Here is an 18,810-nt window from a genome sequence, read left to right as displayed (position 1 = left end):
CGCAAATTTTAATTTTTAAACTGTACGTTTTTCGTTATATTGTAGGATATTTAGTTTTTTCGTCATGTACCATTACTGCAGACTCAGACTGAAATAAGTGCAAATCAGGAGGAAAGCGTGTGTAAAAGACAGAGAATGAATGAAAGTACAATGTGTTTACTGCAAAGCAGAAGTAGCTTATGCAACTGCACGTCTTTTATAAAGTAAGTATTATTAAGGATAGACAATAGACACAGCCACCAGTACGCTTTCAATCGCTTTAATTAACATTTAATAATAAATTAAAAACATATTAAGTACATTCATTCACGAGCTACAGGTGGCCACAACTTATGCCAAGTAACACGAAAACTGTTAGCCACTTAACTGCTATCACTATCCTGAGCCAACATGGCCAACTCTACAATCTCATTCGCTGTCTCCGACAGAATTCAACAGACGAGACTCCGCCTTTAAAAGCTACAGTACACAATTCAGAGGGACGGACAACAGAAGCAGATAACCATTCGTACTTACCAACCATGTACAGTACAGGCCAAAAGTTTGGACAAGCCTCATGTAATGCATTTTTTTCATGACTATTTACATTGTAGATTCTCACTGAAGGCATTAAGACTAGGAATGAACACATGTGGAGTTATGTACTCCAAAAAAATTCTTCAAAATAGTCACTCTCTGCTCTGATGATTTTTTTGCACATTCTTGACATTCCCTCGATGAGCTTCAAGAGTAGTCACCTGAAATGGTTTTCCAAACGTACTGATGGAGTTCCCAGAGGTGAGAATTTCAAGTGTGTGCAAAGCAGTAATCAGCAAAGGGTGGCTATTTTGAAGAAACTAGAATCTAAAACATGTTTTCAGTTGTTTCGCCTTTTTTTTGTTAAGTACATACCTTCACATGTGTTCATTCTTAGTTTTGATGCCTTTAGTGAGACTCTACAATGTAGATAGTAATGAGAATAAAGCAAACAAATTGAATGAGATGTGTGTATCTAAACTTTTGGCCTGCACTGTATATATAGTTTAAATAAAAGCTTAAATAACGAGATAGCGAAAAAAAGACAATGTATGTTGTTTTTCTGTTGTTGTTTTTTGCTGTTTGTGCTGCATAGCTTAAATTTGAGGGTTTTGTCTTTTCCTAATCTGCTTCAATACTCCATTCACTTCAGAGGCACTGAAAGAAACCCTTTCCCCAAAGAATCCTGCACTTTATTAACAAAATCAACAGGGTCTTGGTAGTCTCATAGTATGAACTTCTTTTGCAGTCGGTGATATTCTTCTTTTGGGGATTTTGAACCAGCTGAGAGATCACACAAAAAGAGTTGCACATGAGACTTCTTTGAAAGCATCGGTAAATGGAACATAAAGTCAAATCAGTGCTTTGCATATTTGGGGAGGATTATGGCTGGTAAGTGGGTTAGCAGGCCCTGTGGCAACTTAAATGATGGCAGGGTGTGTATTTAGGTAAATGATTGTAATGAACCCACGGCAAAATGAACAAACTTGAAGAATGAAGGAAAACCTAAGATGGTTTGTTTTTATTTCATGGTGTGACATTTGGAAGCTCCAATTTCATGAATAAATGTTGTCCTAGATTATTTTTGTCGGGCCATGAGAAACAGCTTTCGGAGCTGAAAGTATAGTGGCCTTAAATAAACTTGGAACTTTGAAGCTTCTTTGAATTTTGCTTCCACATATTGGGGCAAAACTAATCAGGAGCACAACATTTATCTTCAAGCTTTAGCCCCTGTCATGGGTTTAACTCAAATGTCGCGTTTTTTTTAATGTTATTTATTTTTTCCAATCAAACATACACACACACTTTCTAGCAAGCAGAAAGAGTACAGTTGTTGAGAAATGAAATTGGCTTAGTGATAGGTTGGCTCTTGTTGACAACCTCATTTATTATCCTTTCTCCGTGTCCAATTTCTCTCACTCACGCTCTCCATCTCCACCTTTCTTTTATTTAGCTCAATGACCTCTTCAGGAAGTCGGAGGTACGCAGAGACTTCATGAGCGTCCATGTCCGTAACCTAGCACCCAGCAACTCCATCCTGGCCTTTGTGGAGGCTAATTTCAAACCAGGTGAGATCACAACTCAGCTGAAAAGACAAAATTAGCATGAGAAGTGTTTCTGGTTGTGAAATTATGCACAAAAAATCCTTCCTCAGTTCACGTTCCATCTGTATGTTGCATATAGTGTAACTTAACACTGCAAAACAAAACCTGGCTGTCTTCCTCTTTATGTTCTGCTTTTAATTTCTATGGCAGCATACTAGTTGGGTTAGAATAACTTGCAATTTTCTCACTAGTTTGCTGCCACATAGCAAAATCCTTATTAAATTCATGAAGCTTTCTTTTTTTTTCTTCCTCAAATGTTTAATTTCTGCTTCATCGCACAAAGTTATGAATCCAAAATTGTTTTGTCATGTCAGTCTTACTTGTAATATTGTCATATAATAACAGTCAAAAATGGCGATGTCACAGAAATTTATGACTGAAGGCTTCCGACAACAAGCCCATCCTCCTCGCCATTTACTGTCCTTTATTTATTTTATTTTTTATGAACTGCGTTTAGCGTCCTTCATCCCTAGCATACGGGCTAACGGGCATTGTTACAGCGACTGTCCTCCATAGCCAGTAAAGCGAACATCTGTGTCAAACATTATGAGACCAATTCATCTGGAACATAAAAAAAAAAAAGGCAGGCATGCAGGTGGAGGACAAGTGGTCCCCAGAGACCCTCCTGCTGTCACAGGCAGGGTTTTTCTGCTATATCCACTGTCACGCTAAAGAAGCATCCCAAGTCCTGCGTGTTTTCTGTAGTGCTCCTGTGAGGTCTTGCCCTGAGTGGATGTGCCTGTTGTTTATTATAGATACAAGATACACAGTAGAGGACATCGAGGGAGCCCTTCTTAAACAGCTGAAGGTCTCCAAGGAAACAAGCATCGCAGTGAAGAAGCCAGTGGATGAAAATATTCGCTTCAGCAACTATGGTAATTGATCGAGGCGTGTGTAGGAGTTAATGAATAGTATAGTTATTCATGAGATGATGTTCCGTTTTGGGTGGTTACCACATTACAATAAGGCTGCAATTAAATAGGGTAAGTTGTTTTATAAATAGTTTACTGATAACTTTATATGACTGTAGGTTAACTCATTCACCCATTCACTGATTTTGCAAGAATATCGTGTTCTATTGCTATAAAAACATGGAACTTACCAAAAGAAAGATCAGAGTCTCTTCTTTCATCAGGAAAAGTGTTATTATATAGTATTTGTATCTGTTTCCGTTTTTTAGAATATAATTAAGTTTCATCATTATTCACAAACCTGTTTAAAACACTGGGGAAAATAGCTTTTTGCAACATAGCCCTGATTGATCTCTTATACTCTGCTGCCACCTGCTGGCCATTTTTTGTAATAACTACCATTGCTTTAAATTATCTCTTCAGGTCAGAGGCTGCATCAAAGCCTTCTATATTCTCTAGCATGAAAAACAGAAAACTAAACAAAAAAAAACATTTTAAAAAGAAACAACGTATAAATACGTTTTTGGGATCATGGCACTAATTAAAATATAATGTTTTGGGTTGTAAATGAGTTAATAAACAGGTTTAAATATTTTATGACCGTTAGTTTTGGCTATTTAAAGTGTCCAGAAAAACAGTGTAATTTGAATTGACTTATTGAAAAATTTTACGATACGTGTTATGATGTTATGATACATACATACATACATACATGTAATGTAACCTATTAGAAAGTGCTTGGTGAGATACTTTGTGGGTTGACGACAGCCATGCATTTGAAGTTATCATCCTTTTCATTGCCAGGCCTATCCTCCATGCCTTTCTTCACCACCACCACTGCATCAGTCACCACTCATGCTCCCGCCACCACCACCAGACGTCTGGTAACCTCCCCCTATATCACCCGTCGGCCCCCGGGCACGACCCGCAGGCCCAGCGCAGGCAGACGGACCACCACGACATCAGGACGCGTCAGCACCCCGATCGCCGTCACCACCACAGCACAACCGATCATCACTACCACGGCAATGCCGCCAACCACCACGGTAGGCCACGTCCGCGAAAGGCTACACAAGCACCAGAGACCCTGCGATTCCCACCCCTGCCTCCACGGGGGAACCTGCGAGGAGGAGGCAAATGACTTCAACTGCAAGTGCCCTGCCGGGAGAGGAGGCTCTGTGTGCGAAAAAGGTGAGTTTTGTTTTCATTAAAATATTGTGATTTTCTTCATTTTTGTTTGAGACTTTCACTCTACTTTGCTACTAATGCAATTGCCATTTTCAAAGAAACTATTTATCCTTAAAGTTGTTCAAACCATGGTTTAAAAACTTGTATGAGTGTGCTATAAACAAAATAATGTGTGGCGTAGTGCGCTGCCCTTGATTTGAAAGAGGTCCGAATGCAAAAGTTAAAGAATTATTGGTTCACGCAGCCCGGAATGCCATTTGGCTCCGCGCAAAGAAGGTTTTTTTTTTGTTTTGTTTTTTGTTTTTTTCTGCTGGCTCAAAGGAGCAGCGCCTCGGATTTAGGAGCTGCAGTCTGCCGCCGCTAACTTAATAGAAATGGAAAGGCGGGTCCCTAAAAGCATGCTTGTATCAGTTTTGTGTTGAAGAAATTTCACTGAACCCTTACCACGGGCATATCAAACACTTTTCAGATGACCTACAATGATAGAAGATCAACTCCATCATTAATTCTATTTTCACCTTCTGTCAGTCTAATATCCACATGTCCCAAATCCCAATGCGTATGTCCATTTAGCTTCATCGGATAATTTAAACTAATAGCTTTGATGGGGAATTTCCTCTGAGAAAAGTTTGATTTTACACGTCTAAATGAAGTCAGACACACACACTTTCATCTGATCAATCAATTCATTAGAATGAGCTCAACAGTTGCCATCATACACAGAGAGACAGAAAAACAGCTGGATGGAGAGAAAAGGAGATGGAGGGGAAATGCATTGAGTATAATCATAATTGTCAAGAGTCAGAAAAACAAAAGTTTCCATGCTCGTGTCTGAGTGTGCTAATGAAAGGCTCAGCTCCTCCTTTTTTAGACCTGAAAAATCATCTTTCCCAAAAATAAATTGATCATCTGTCACCAAGACCTGACGTCACTCTCCCCGGATGCTGCACATTAAACAGCTGTCATGCATGAATAAAGTCATCAGGTAGCGGTTGACATCATTGACTTTGTTCCCCTGCAGTGATCAAGTACTTTATCCCGTCGTTCGGAGGCCACTCCTACTTAGCCTTCCAAACCATGAGCGCATACCACACAGTCCGCATCGCCATGGAGTTCAGGGCATCCGAAATGACGGGCATCCTGCTCTACAATGGCCAGGAGAACAAGAAAGACTTCATCTCTCTGGCTGTGGTCAATGGCAAAGTGGAGCTCAGGTAACCAAGGGTGTACTGAACAAGGGATCGTATGATATTCCTGAGGTCATACATTTTTGATTTCTACTGAAATGTTCAAATATATACACCCTCTGGATTAGGGGTGTCCAAAGGTTTACATCTGAGGTCTGCATGCATGAATGAATTAAAATGGAAGAATGTCATGGCCCGCACTTTGGTATTCTTTGGTTTTAAATCATTAAACATGTTTTTCATTATTTATTGTTTATATATTATAATTATTTTGAAAAACATCACAGTTTATAGGTCATTTGTTTTAATTTTCTGATTTTGAGGGTGGTCTGTGGCCCTGAGTCTCACAAAAATAGATTCGCCCCTGTGCTAAGCCGATCTCCAAAATAAGAAGAAACAAAACAAGAGCGGTTTGTAGAAGGCTGACAATTGTTACTGTTATTTGAAAAGTTAATGGTCTACATTCCCAAATCAGACTTTGACATGGAAAATGGAGGCAACCAATTTTGCTTCTGACATGGAATTTGAGCTATGGTTACAGATATCCTTGTAAAATACGTCCATAATATTTGTCCTTGTGGTATTTTGACAAAAGCATGTCATGGACATGACAAGACACCTGAGAACATTTTTTAATTGCACAACTGCATAAATGAAATTAATTACTTCCGTTTTAATTACTTCCTATGGGAATAATTGTTTCAAGTTGTCTTCAAAGAGTTGTCTCAGCCGAATTGCTTCCATTACAAATGTAAACGGCGTGCGAATCCCACCGAAGGAACGTGGGTCATCACAATGGCTTTGGCTTTCAATAAATCTAAGAAAAAACTAAGAACAAAAACAAATGGTGGTGATAAGGCAAGAAGCAAACAACACTGGCGAGAAAACTAAATATTGACAAAGAAGGTTATTGGTGGATTTGCGGGTTAGAGCTGTGGAAGCAAAGCTATTCATAATCATGTTTGGTGAGATAAACAAAATCATTATGCATACTGTATGAGCAGGAGATCTCATTATGATTCATAAATGCAGGACTACACAATTCAGTGGAATTGCCCTTAACAAGTGCCCGTACAATCAAATGATCAAATACGAGATCAAAACTTCCACTGCATATTTCAATATTATTGTAAAATACTGCACTGCGTTACTCAAAAGTGATTCCAAAATATTACAAACTATAATCTCTTGAAGACACATAAAGGATCCAGCCAGGTTAGAGGTTACCACTACAAAAAAAACTAAACTAAATTAAATTGAAATCTTCCCAAAGTCCTTTCTTTACTTCTTTCCGCACCCCATACCGAGTGCAATCAACAAGGAAGTAATCAAGATCAGATTAGTCACTCGTAATTTTAAAATGGAGCTCAGTTCCAGAAATAAAGCATAGCCTACAAAGCCAAGGCGTGGTGAGATGAAGAAATTATTTGTGGCAAATAATTGCTTTTTTGATTGCCATGTGTGCGCACATGGATGACAGCTCTCTGTGTCCATTTTTTTCCTTATAAAAGATGAAAGGTTGTTTCAAAACGTGGCTGTGAAAAATGTACAGTATAAGTGAGTAGTTTATTATTATTATGGGTGCACTGTTTGCAATATATTTTTTTTTACTTGTAGTAAAAGCTCCAATAGCAATTGAATGCTGTCCTGGCTTTTAATGAAAATAATTGTTCTAGTTCCAGAGAGACATGCTTTTTTATATGACTCTTTTTCTTTTGCTTTGTAGGTATAAAAAAATAAAATCACAAAATATATACAGTTCATGCTTATTAATGGACAGCGGCAAAATGTTACCACTGACCATTTCTATGATCCGAACTGTAGCATAACATTAAATTTGAAAAACATGATCTGTTCCTTTCCGCTATGTTTTCAACTTAAATGAATTGTAAAATCATGTAGTTGTAAATCATGATGGGAAAAGTAATTGGCAGAAAGTCTAACATGCTGCATCTTTGTCAGGTTCAACACAGGTTCAGGAACAGGCATCGTGGTCAGCAACATTGAAATCACTCAGGGCCGCTGGCATCAGCTGGTGGTGACCCGCAATCGGCGCCTCGCCATGCTCAGCGTGGACAACGAGCCGCACGTCGAGGGCGAAAGTCCGCGTGGAACTGACGGCCTCAACCTGGACACCAATCTGTTCATTGGAGGGGTGCCTGAAGAAATGACACAGGAGTAAGTCTGTACATTTGTTTTTTAATGCGCAGTAACAACATTCTGAATATTCTTAAAAAGGCACAAATAATCTGTTGTTGTTGCAGCAGTGATTTAAGGAAATCTTTCATTTGGGAGCTTTTGCTATTGAGCGTCACGTCGAAACATCTCTTTCCAAACAGCGTCATCAGATCCAATTTTCCTAGCTTTGTCAATTTTGCTAATGGATTCTGACATTTCAATCCAATATGGCATCTCCAACCAACATGTCTTAATTTGAAAGCCAGAGGCAGTTATTGGGAATTTATGCTAATGTAGTGAAAAAATAAATTTTGACATTTGCATCATGAAGTATCCTTTTACAAGGAGCTTCTCACAAACAGGCTAAAAATAAAATTAGACAACCAGTATCAGGATGGTTATATTTAAACTAGAAATGCATCAGTTGTCGACAAACATAATGTATCCCATCTGATATCTTTTACATTTCCCTGTGCCTTTTAACCCGCTAAATCCTGAATCATGAAATATATATGAGAATTTTTTTTGTGTGTTGTAGAGTATTTATTTGAACAAAGAAAATATTTTGTTTTTAAAAATCAACTTCCACATATGCTTGTAAATAGAGTATTTATTTGAATTGAGTATTTATTTGAACAAAGAAAATATTTTGTTTTTAAAAATCAACTTCCACATATGACTTTTGATTTGTGTCATATTTGATACATCCGGTCACAATGCTTTAAATTCCTACATTTATAACTGTCAAAAATATTATAATAAACCGACATATCAAACATAATAGTATTTCCCAAAAACATTTACCACTTTTTAATATTAATAAGTACAGTATAGGCATCTCTCCTTTCTCAAATGGGGTGATCTTGCAAGGTCCCTGGAAAAGCGATCAGCTGGGTGATACTGCCCTCTAACGGATTATCCGTGCAATGCATGTGTCCGATGATATACGTCAAGGTTTCAATGGGGAAAAATATTATATTTTATACATTATTATTATTTAATATAATATGATACATTTGACGTTATAGGGTAAATATGTGTGACTAGCTGAACAATAATTGTAGATTTTGTACCTAGATGGGAAATGGTAAATTACAATTTCATTTATACTTTTTACGTGTTATTTTATTTATTTATTTATTGTTGTATTACTTGTAACAGACTTAATAATAATAATAATAATAATGCATCAGATTTATATTGCGCTTTTCTAGACACTCAAAGACGCTTTACAGTGGATACATTATGCATGCGCGCTTACACATTTACACTCTGTTGGCGGTAAGCTACCTAAGTAGCCACAGCTGCCCTGGGGGCAGGCTAACGGAAACGTGGCTGCCAGTGTGCGTCTCCGACCACCACCAAACATTCGCACCTTTCAGACAGGCAATGTGTGTGAAGTGCCTTGCCCAAGGACACAACGAAACATGACTTGGGGAGAGCGGGGATTGAACAGCCGACCTTCCAGTTACTGGACAGGCTCTACCTCCTGAGCCACTGCCGCCACAAAGTCATTTTTCTTCAATGGTTGTAGATCACCTACATTAACGTTCTCAAGCAAGCCATTCCATAAGACATTACACGCGTTAAATGATCATCAAAATTAAATGATCTCTTTCAGTTCATTGGTATCCAAGGGGTCATTAGTTTCACAGTTGTACTTTCAAGATTTGTCCAATATTAGTGTGTTGAGATGACTTAGCCTCGTCTTGTTTTTGCAGTGTAAAGGAGAGGACTGCTGTAGCCTCAGGTCTGGTGGGCTGCATCCGCCTGCTGGATGTCAACAACCGGGTGCTCAACCTACAAGAGAACGGCGTCGATAATCTCTATGGCAGCGGTGTGGGCGAATGTGGCAACAACCCCTGCCTGCCAAATCCCTGCAAGAATGGGGCCACATGCCAGGTCAAAGAGGCAGAGATGTTCCATTGCCTGTGCAGCAAAGGATTCTGGGGTGAGTTGATGACAGGAGAAAAGTGCACATGGGGTTTATTTCACTCATGAGTTGGGGGAAGTGGAATTAGGCTGAGTGGCAGGGCATTTCAGTTAGTAATATCTATTTTGGTAGTTAGCTGACTTTTCTCTGCTTTTGTAAATAAGAAATTATTTGTGAGCCTCTTCTCATAAGAAATTAGTTGGATTTTTTTGGGGTGGGGGGGCAGTGAGCCATGGGGTTATTTAAAACAACATGAATTTGTTTTTGGAATGAAAATAAAGGTTAAAGTACCACTGATTGTCACGCCCATCTAAGTGGGGTGTAAGTCATTCTCCGCATTTGACCCCTCCTCTGAGGGAGCGGTGAGCAGCAGCAGGGGGTTGTGCTCGGAGATCATTTGGTGATCTAACCCCCCAATTCCAACCCGTAATGCTGATTGTCAAGCAGGGAGGCAAATGGGTCCCATTTTTATAGTCTTTGGTATGACCCGGCCCAGGATAGAACCCATGACTTCCCAGTCTCAGGGCAGACACTCAACCACTAGTTCACTGAGCTGTGCACACAACTTGTTTTTTTTGCCCAAAAATATTATTTTATATTTTTGTACAGATAAATGTAATATAAACACTCAAGAGCGATCTTGGATTCAAGACCACCTTTTGAAGGTCTTGGTCTTGTCTCTGTCTCGGACTGGTGATTTTCCAAGACCAGTTGAGTCCAGCACTGATATGCTATTCTTCAACTTCATTAATGTGATAATAAGGAATTAATGTGTTACCGCCTGAGAGATTGCACAAGGTTATCCCAGGGCAAGACTTCTGCTAACTCAATGGTAATTAAATTTGGCTTCCTCAAGCACAAAAACTTCATATCGCTGGCTTTGGGCCGAAACCTCATAAGTCACACTTTGGCAAATGTAAAGTTTTTTCAAGAAATTATACTTTTGGTCAGTCCACAAGTGGTTGTCATTTTTACGAATTATTAACCAATCTAATGTGTTGAAAATGTCATGCTCTCATTGATGATGCAATGTTAATGGTTAAACAAACGTTTTTGGTGTCTCCTGAATAGTGGGAGTGTGGGGGGGGACAAGATTTTTGCCCGATGCCAGGCAAAAACAGTCAAACTTGATCCAGTGTCGACATTGCGAAAGAAACAAACACGGGCAAGCTAGGTAATACCAGCAAATGTAATTTTGTCTTTCAGAGACAAATATTTCTGGAACGAGGTCTTAATTCCACCAAATATGGGCTTTATTTAACATACATGTATTATAATGTGGCTGTAGCTTATAGCAAACTAAAGTGGCTATGTTTTTGCGCTTCAATTTTTAAACACTTTTTTTTTTTTATCAATTGGGGGGAACAAAATTAAAATTTAAGATTTTTTCATGTTATACTTTAAAAGAGTTACAGACACCATATTTTGGGCCGTCATATGTAATATTAAAGAATGCTTTGTTACTGTTCAAACTTCTCATAGTTTATAAAATTAATTTTTATGGTCTTGGTGTTGTCTCTGTCTTAGTTTTGATTTGGTCTGGACTGCCAAAAGTCTTGGTCTGGTCTTGGTCTCAGTGAGTTCTGGTGTCGGATTGTGTGGTCTTGAGTACAACACGACAGAATACTAAGACAAAGGTTTGATAATTGTCAGGTTGAGGTGTTTTCCTGGCGCCAAACACATAAAGTGAATGACTACATTTTTATCATTTAAAATAAATTTTTTTAGTATAAAACAACAAAACATTATTTTTAAAAATGTATCATTATTTGTTATATTATCCTGCACAGTCACGAAGCAACTGTGACGATGATGCTGAAAATAGTTCACTGATGAATGTAATATATTTCTTTTCAGAAGAATTCGTACTAAATTCTCGTATGAACACGTTGACCATTTTCTTTCACTTAAGGGTTTCACTATGATCATGTCACGCTGACAAACCCCAAGTGAGCTTCAAAGTGCATACAGTCCTGTAGCGCTGCAGGTCTGTTTATGAACACGATCAAGTCGGAGGTTTCAACACAGACATAAGAGATTAAATGTTGAGGCTGGGCAGAAACAGGAAAACGTCCACCAAATGCTCAGTAATTGGCCTTTGGCCTATCTCTGCTTCAACATCCCTTCTTGTTGTTTCGCTCCCTGCAGCTGATGCCAACTAACAAGCAGCTCAGAGAGAACACAGTTAAGAGCAGACAGCAGTGCAGCCTAATCATGCGTGCCCCTTGCTGGTTGCACGGTGGCTTATAGCAGGAAGTTTTGCGCCAATTTAATTGTTAGGGTAAACTTTTTTGCCTTAATCTTACAGTGGTTTAGACCCACGGTGGACATGTCCTCTGGGTCGAGAAAATATATTTGAACTGATAAATGTCCACCGCTGAACATTATCAGCTTTCAGTCAGAGACGAACTAAAATGAATTGACAATTCGTGCTGTCAAAAGATTGACACTTTTTCACTAATCACACAATGTTCCGCCATTAATCAATTTTTTCTACTTTTGCTTCCTTTTCTTCAACGCTTGTAACAGATATTTACTTGAGTGCAATCTTGGAATTAATGTAAAATCATCAAATAGAAAGTACATTTCGAATCAAAGACTGTTCTAATAGCACGGTGAGTCAGTCTCAGGGGCTCGGCAGAGATCAAGACACACGCCTGACTCAAATGATTCGTGATGATACACCCCACTTGGCCATCATTGGATGCAAGTGATTACCCTACATTGCTTGGTCTATCTGTGCTGCTAGGAATTTGGTGCGCTTAGTAGTCGACTTGTGACTGTTGTGATGGTATGTCGTGTGATTTCTTTATTCTTGTAATCCCTTCATACTAAATATGTCAAGCAAAAAAAAAGAGGAAGAGTGGTCAGACAACTGTGCAATATGAATTCACTGTCTTGTATAACAGAACGCATGGTGTTCCACAAGGTTCAATTCTAGAGCCTGTGCTGTTTTCATTGCATCTGCTGCTCCTGGGTTCCATTTCAAGAAAACAGTGGTGTGGTTGTTTACAAGTGCTCTGCAAATGTAGTTGAGTTGAGTGATGGGAGTCTGCATCCTAACTGAATGATTTGCAATGCCAAGTGAAAAATTCTAGTCCAGCACAAATAGCCATCTAGCAAAACTAATGGAACACTTGGGGAATACAAAAACACGCTTTTTGTATTCAAAGTGAAGAGAGCCAGATTCGATCAAAAGGCTATTTTTGCTGTTCATTTTGTTCACCAGTAAATCCTATGCCTGTGTGGAATTTGAAAAAAATATTATTATTATTTTTTCAATGATTTGGTGAATGCACATGGGAAACTGATGGGGTTCAGTACCTACAACAAGGTTCAGAACCACTTAATAACGACATTAATAATTAAGTAGCCAAGATAACAGACGTGGCGTGCTGTAGAGCTCTTTCTCTGGTCCTAAATCAGTTGATAGATTTATAATATTGCTCTGTCTCCTCTCTCTTCCAGCAGCTTTTCACAAGGAAAGAATTTCATCTATGTTGTTTACTGTTGGGTCAAATGAGATCTGTTCATTTTCAGTTGCAGCACATCAAGGTCTAATTACGTTCTCACCATAAGCTATTGTCGTGAGTCCTTGCTTATGTAGGGTTTGTTTTGATTCTGTTATTGTGAGAAACATGGCCATGGACCTATACTTCATATGGGAAATGCCTTGAGATTGTTTTCTTAGAACAAACATTTGTGTTAGGAAATACTGTAGTCGCAAGAAAACGTATTGTGAAGACAGCAGAGAGGGAAAATAGCAAGATGCTTTGAGTTCTGTAAGGATAGGGATCATTAAAGTGTCCTCACCACAGGCTTTGACTCCCAAAGTAATGGCAGGTGACTTCAGAAGGAGTAGAGGGCACAAATAATCATTAGGGTGACCTCTCTTTAAACTGGATGCCTAATATTTCCAAAACTATTTGAGCATAACCACCCCACATTTTGCCTCAAATCACTTGAAAGCATGGCAATCTCCTCATGATGGATTTGTTTGCGTCTCTATAGGTCCAACTTGTGCCGATGTCCACGACCCGTGTGAGCCCAGCAGATGCCATCCGTCTTCGCAGTGCCAGGCGCTTCCCGAGGGAGGCTACAAGTGTGAATGTCCGATGGGACGTGAAGGGAGGCACTGCGAGATAGGTAAAGTAAATCATGTCTCAACTGATCCATATCGTAATTGACGCAATGTATTGTGTTTCAATGCGGCATGGTCTGTAATAGTCTTTGCCTTTACATTTTCAAAGATGTGATGGTACTTGAGCAACATTTTGGCATTCTTCAATGTGAATGTCAATTGCAAGCTTTTGAAAGCTACAAGTTACAACACAAAAAACAATTTCACATTTTTTTCTTCCCCCTTGTTGTCCTTTGTTGGTTGCTTTGGATTCACTGTGGGTGCACACATGTTGACACGCTGTGATTCCATTTGCATAACTGACACAGTTATCATCTTCTTGCCTATTGCCTACACATCCCACATGGATACCTATTTCCAAACTGAGCAGGACTGATTGGTGGAAAATACCTTTGCAATTCTCAAAAGTTGCCAGGTTTTGTTCTGTATCCTCCCTCAGTTGTGCTTCATGGTCTTCCCAACCTGTGACATTTCCATCCATTTTGAATCAAAACGCTAGATCAAATACGAAAGCATAAAAGGGGAAATGGTGTGAGCCCTCTGTGTTGGGGCACATCAGAGGTACGATGGGTTGAAACTGAGGCAGGCCTACTGCAGATGATTGGCCCCATTGGGCCATCCGCTCTATCGACTGCAATGGTTGTTAGTGAAAAGCAGCATTTCTCCGTGCCTGCCCACCCCCAGGTGTCAAGTTCAAACAGCCATGTTGCTATAGAGCACCACGTCAGAGGAAGAATGCAAGTCTAAAATAAACTTTCGGATGTACGTACATTTCATTATTTCTTTTAGGATTATTGTCAGTGTTTTTGCTATGTACCTCTTTGGTGCCCTTCACAAAAAGATAATATAGTACTGTGCACATTATTATCAAAATACAAGCATGAACCTTGGCACCCCAAACCACTTGGGAATCCACAAAAGCCAAACAGGAATAGTGTGAGTCCCCTGTTAGCTGGTGAATCAAATCAAATAGAGTTGAAGCAAAATCAATGCCATCCCATTGAGAGTGTCTCCCATTCCAAAAGGTGATTTTTATTTATTTATTTTTACACACGAATCAATGAGATGAATAATCGCATCAGTCCTTCCCGACGGCCGTGATTAATGGGGGCGTCAGTCAGCCCCCGACGGGCGCTCGCAGATAAAGCAGCAGTCAAAGCGAACAAAGCCCTTGAGAACTGCACTGACAACAGTTCAGACAGGCAGTTTTCACATAAATAAAAGTTAAGTAGTTAAACATGATTAAGATTACTATTTCAATTGCGGAGAGCGTGGTCACACCTCGTTATGTGGGATTAAATTCAATCCGATAAATACAACTATCGATCTTACTTAAAATAAAATAGCATTAAAACGAATACCGCTAGAAATTGTAATCACCCCAGAAACTACTTTTTAATGCAGAATTGCTGTAGTGTCAAAATTGATTACTTTATTTATACATTTGTTAGAAACCATTTTTACATAGGTAAAAATGAATACCATAAGTGAAACATTCATTCAGTGTACATTTATAGCTGAGCGGGCATTATTAAAGTAACAGTTAAAGATTATTTGTATCTTAATATATAAGGAAACAACAGTTAATATTCCATTGTAAAACCAGTAAAATCATCTGTTCTCTTTTTTCAATTAATCTTAAAACCTGTGACTGTTGCTTCTTTTGAACGTTACAGAAAACTGAAGTTTAGTTTGAGAAAAGTGCAAGCATTTTGAATGAGCCACACATTTTGTTCCTTGCTATGTCATAAGAAATGAAAAAAATCAGTGAATAATAAGAAAAAGAAGGCAGATACACAAAAACTTGTTTGTCCTCCAATGCTTGTTTCTGCGTAGTCCCAACATGATCGTAAATTGGTCATTCTTTAAGCAGCTTATTTTTTTATATATTGTACTGAGTTGAGTCTGACAATTTTGGGATACAAAAGCCCTCACATGAAGAAATACATGAAGGATCGCAGGAGGACAATGTTTTGCTTCAAAAAGACTCCAAATCAAATTTGATTATGTACTTTCCCTGCAATGTGTTAGTCTTCACAATTTAGAAATTAAAGACTGTAACGTCATTAATGAATTGCTTTTTCAGCTCTGGTTCGATATTAAGCCTAGGACATTGACTATTGTGTCAACACTGACCATAGGCACAAAGCATCACATAAAATCGAATACCGAGAGGGTCGCATACAATCGTTTGTGTCATCTGACTTATGGTTTTCTGTGTTATGTTCACGACACTCTTGTTTTGTAGAAAGTGTTTAGTCAGAGTTAAAAGGGAAAAAAACGTCAGAATGACGGCTCGTATCGCAAAAGACTTGTATCTCATGGAACTGCTGTAATTTGTCCTGAAGTTGTAACTGTCATCTTCAAAGCATTATCTTGGAGGAGGTTTTTGGCAAAGAAATATGGTCTTCATTCAAATGTGATGTGGTTGTCATTCATGGCCACTAGCTCTTTATGATATACAGTATTTGCCACACATGCAAAAAAATAAATACAAAATCTCCTCTCTCCACTGTTAGAAATTGTGTTCCAAGCAGCTCAGTCCTCTATTAATAGAGATGAGTTCCATGCGAGATGGTTTTCTGTGCGAGTTTGCAACTGCTGTGCGTCATCAAGATTCAGTCTTTGGAACAACATCTCATTAGCTTTCGCATCTCAGCGTGCCTGACCCAACACAGTTACTAATTTCAGCCCGTTACAAATCGCACTTTATGGCACGTGTGCTTGCATGGGGTTGGAGCAGCATCCCCAAACACATACCCTCAGGTTGCACTTGGATTAGCAAATGTCAAGCCACTTCAAATTCCTCTTTTTCTTTTTGTGTCTGAGCCAGGAACAGAACATCCAGCAATCAGTGTTATGCATTTATTACAGAACGAAAGAAAGGAAGGGAGGGAGGGAGGGGGAGGGAGGAAGAAACGAAGGAAGGAAGATTTGTGAAATATGAGTTATCAAGCAAAATCCAACCTTTTTTATCTATCTCAGGGTGCGGCCATTTTGCCACGTGCTTTCGACTGAAGATGACATTAATGTTGCTCAGGGCAACCAATCACATCTCACCTGTTCTCTGAAGCTAAGCTGTGATTGGTTGTTACCTGAGACCTGAGCAACATTGATGTCATCTTTAGTCAACTTGATGTGGCAAAATGGCCGCCCTTTAAGATGAATAAAAACGGCTGGATTTTGCTTTATAACTCATATTCCACAAATGTAATATTAATTAGAATGTCATGTTTAGACTAGTGGGGCTGCATAGAACCTATTATTGTAAAAAATTAAATAAAATTGGATTGGACTTCCCCTTTAATGCCAAAAATTTCAACATTGCATTTTGTTTTTTTAGCAATGCAATTCTAGAATTAATTAAAATGGAAGAATGTCACACAAGCAGTTTGTCACCTGAATTAAGGTGCTAAATATCATTCTTAAGTTTGGCCTTTATGCTGTTTTCTGAATACACGGTCTTTTGACACATCACATTGTTTTGTAAATATAAAAACTATAATTTTCAAAAGCTATATTATCAAACCAAGTTTCAGCCAAGATTTGATTCACATTGTGTAGTTGCCATTCATTTTAATTGAAGCATGGACAATCTGATTCAACTTGTTCAGATTCTCCAATTTGTCATAAGTCCGCTTATGACTATTTACCCCACTCTAAACAGGCAGAACAAAAATCACCAATTTTTTTTGCTTCCAGTTGCTGAGAGGAGAGGTCCATACATGCCACTTTTCAATGGAGACTCTTACCTAGAGTTCAAGGGGCTGCATCTTTATGGACATGATCTGCGGTGAGTTCTTCTTTACTGCATCCATATATTTGTGCTAATCACCTAATGTGATTTGAAATGTTGTCCATATAGAAGTACATGTTTGACCTCTATGTTTGTGCTTTGTGTACAGCCAAAAAGTCAGCATGACAGTGGTTCTTATGGCCAATGACTCTAATGGCCTGATTTTCTACAACGGGCAAAAATCTGACGGTAAAGGAGACTTCATCTCTTTGTCCCTCAATGAAGGGATCCTGGAGTTCCGCTATGACCTTGGAAAAGGGGCTGCTACCATCAGGTTGGCATTAAATAACACACTTGATAAGGGTTGTAATAGCACAATACAGTTGCAGTAACCACAGTTTATATTTATGTCACAACATATGCTGTTGTTTTTGTGCCAAACATACCCTTCACACATAACTAGGTTTCTTTGTCACAGCCAAGTTTTCTACATGTTTTTGGTAGATGTGATCATTCTATTAATTAATTTTTTTAAGATGGATGTACATTTCCTGGCAGTGTTTGTTTGGTTGCTTACACACTGAGGTGTGTTTGTGATCCAGGAGTAAAGAACCAATCAGGCTCAACACTTGGAACACCATCAGCTTGGAGCGCTCCAATCGCAAAGGAGAGATCATGGTGAACAAGAAGGATGCCGTTCGAGGAGAGGCACCGGTAAATGTGCAGCCCGCTAACGAGCTACTGCTAATGCTGTCTTGCTTTTAGCATGCTGAGCTTTTGGGCCTTTGTGGTATGCTTTGCTATGCTTGGGGCGTACTTCCTGTTGTTCTTTCATCAACTGCTCCTCTCACATCATCATGAAAATTCTCCATCAACTGTTATTGTGGGTTTTCGTTCTTCGTGTGCTTATATTTTTCTGCTAAACCATGCCAAGGTCTGCAGCAACGGGTGGCGAAATGCCCTCATCCATCTTGTTTTAACTGGGTTTTTTCTCTAGTTGGTCTGTCACATCACATAAAAAAAAAAGAAGCAAGTTGTAGATTGCCACAGCATACATTTATGCATAAGAGCATTAGATTTATGGTAATTCCCATTTAAAGTGTATACATGCGTTTTAAAATTTCCGGCTTAGGCAATATTTATCATAAGTTTCATGTAAGCAAGCAAACTGGTGGATTTCATTCTTTTTCAATTCAATCCACGACGAAAACCAGCCCTCATGGCTTTTTGCTGAAAATATGCCAGTCTGACATCCATCAAAGTTAGAAGTGGAGCTGCAGATATCGGGGGACATTTTTGACAAGCTGTCTTGATTCTGGGCATCCTGTAATTCCTTTCTCTCTTCTTTTTTTGTCAGTCTTTCATTTCGCTGAGGTAACTTAGACACCCCAAAGAAAAATAGCCTCAGGAGTGCAC

The 18,810-nt window shown here is 39.0% G+C and overlaps 1 protein-coding gene across 5 annotated transcripts in view; it reads left to right on the top strand.

Annotated features, from left to right (window-relative positions):
- The window catches only part of agrn (agrin), a 247,915-nt gene that overhangs the window by 205,982 nt on the left and 23,123 nt on the right, over nt 1-18,810 (top strand). For all 5 annotated transcript variants that reach the window (XM_086067097.1, XM_086067093.1, XM_086067094.1 and 2 more), the window contains 10 exons: nt 1,970-2,084; nt 2,876-2,995; nt 3,836-4,222; nt 5,241-5,433; nt 7,369-7,584; nt 9,306-9,535; nt 13,529-13,663; nt 17,361-17,451; nt 17,564-17,728; nt 17,997-18,108. In XM_086067097.1, coding sequence (XP_085923223.1) covers nt 1,970-2,084; nt 2,876-2,995; nt 3,836-4,222; nt 5,241-5,433; nt 7,369-7,584; nt 9,306-9,535; nt 13,529-13,663; nt 17,361-17,451; nt 17,564-17,728; nt 17,997-18,108 — 1,764 coding nt within the window. The remainder of the gene's footprint in view (nt 1-1,969; nt 2,085-2,875; nt 2,996-3,835; nt 4,223-5,240; nt 5,434-7,368; nt 7,585-9,305; nt 9,536-13,528; nt 13,664-17,360; nt 17,452-17,563; nt 17,729-17,996; nt 18,109-18,810) is intronic.

The sequence above is a fragment of the Leptonotus elevatus genome, chromosome 2 (assembly GCF_054856555.1).
Source record: "Leptonotus elevatus isolate MCC_2025b chromosome 2, RoL_Lele_1.0, whole genome shotgun sequence".
Classification (NCBI taxonomy): Eukaryota; Metazoa; Chordata; class Actinopteri; order Syngnathiformes; family Syngnathidae; genus Leptonotus; species Leptonotus elevatus.
This window is presented reverse-complemented; position numbering and strand designations above follow the sequence as displayed.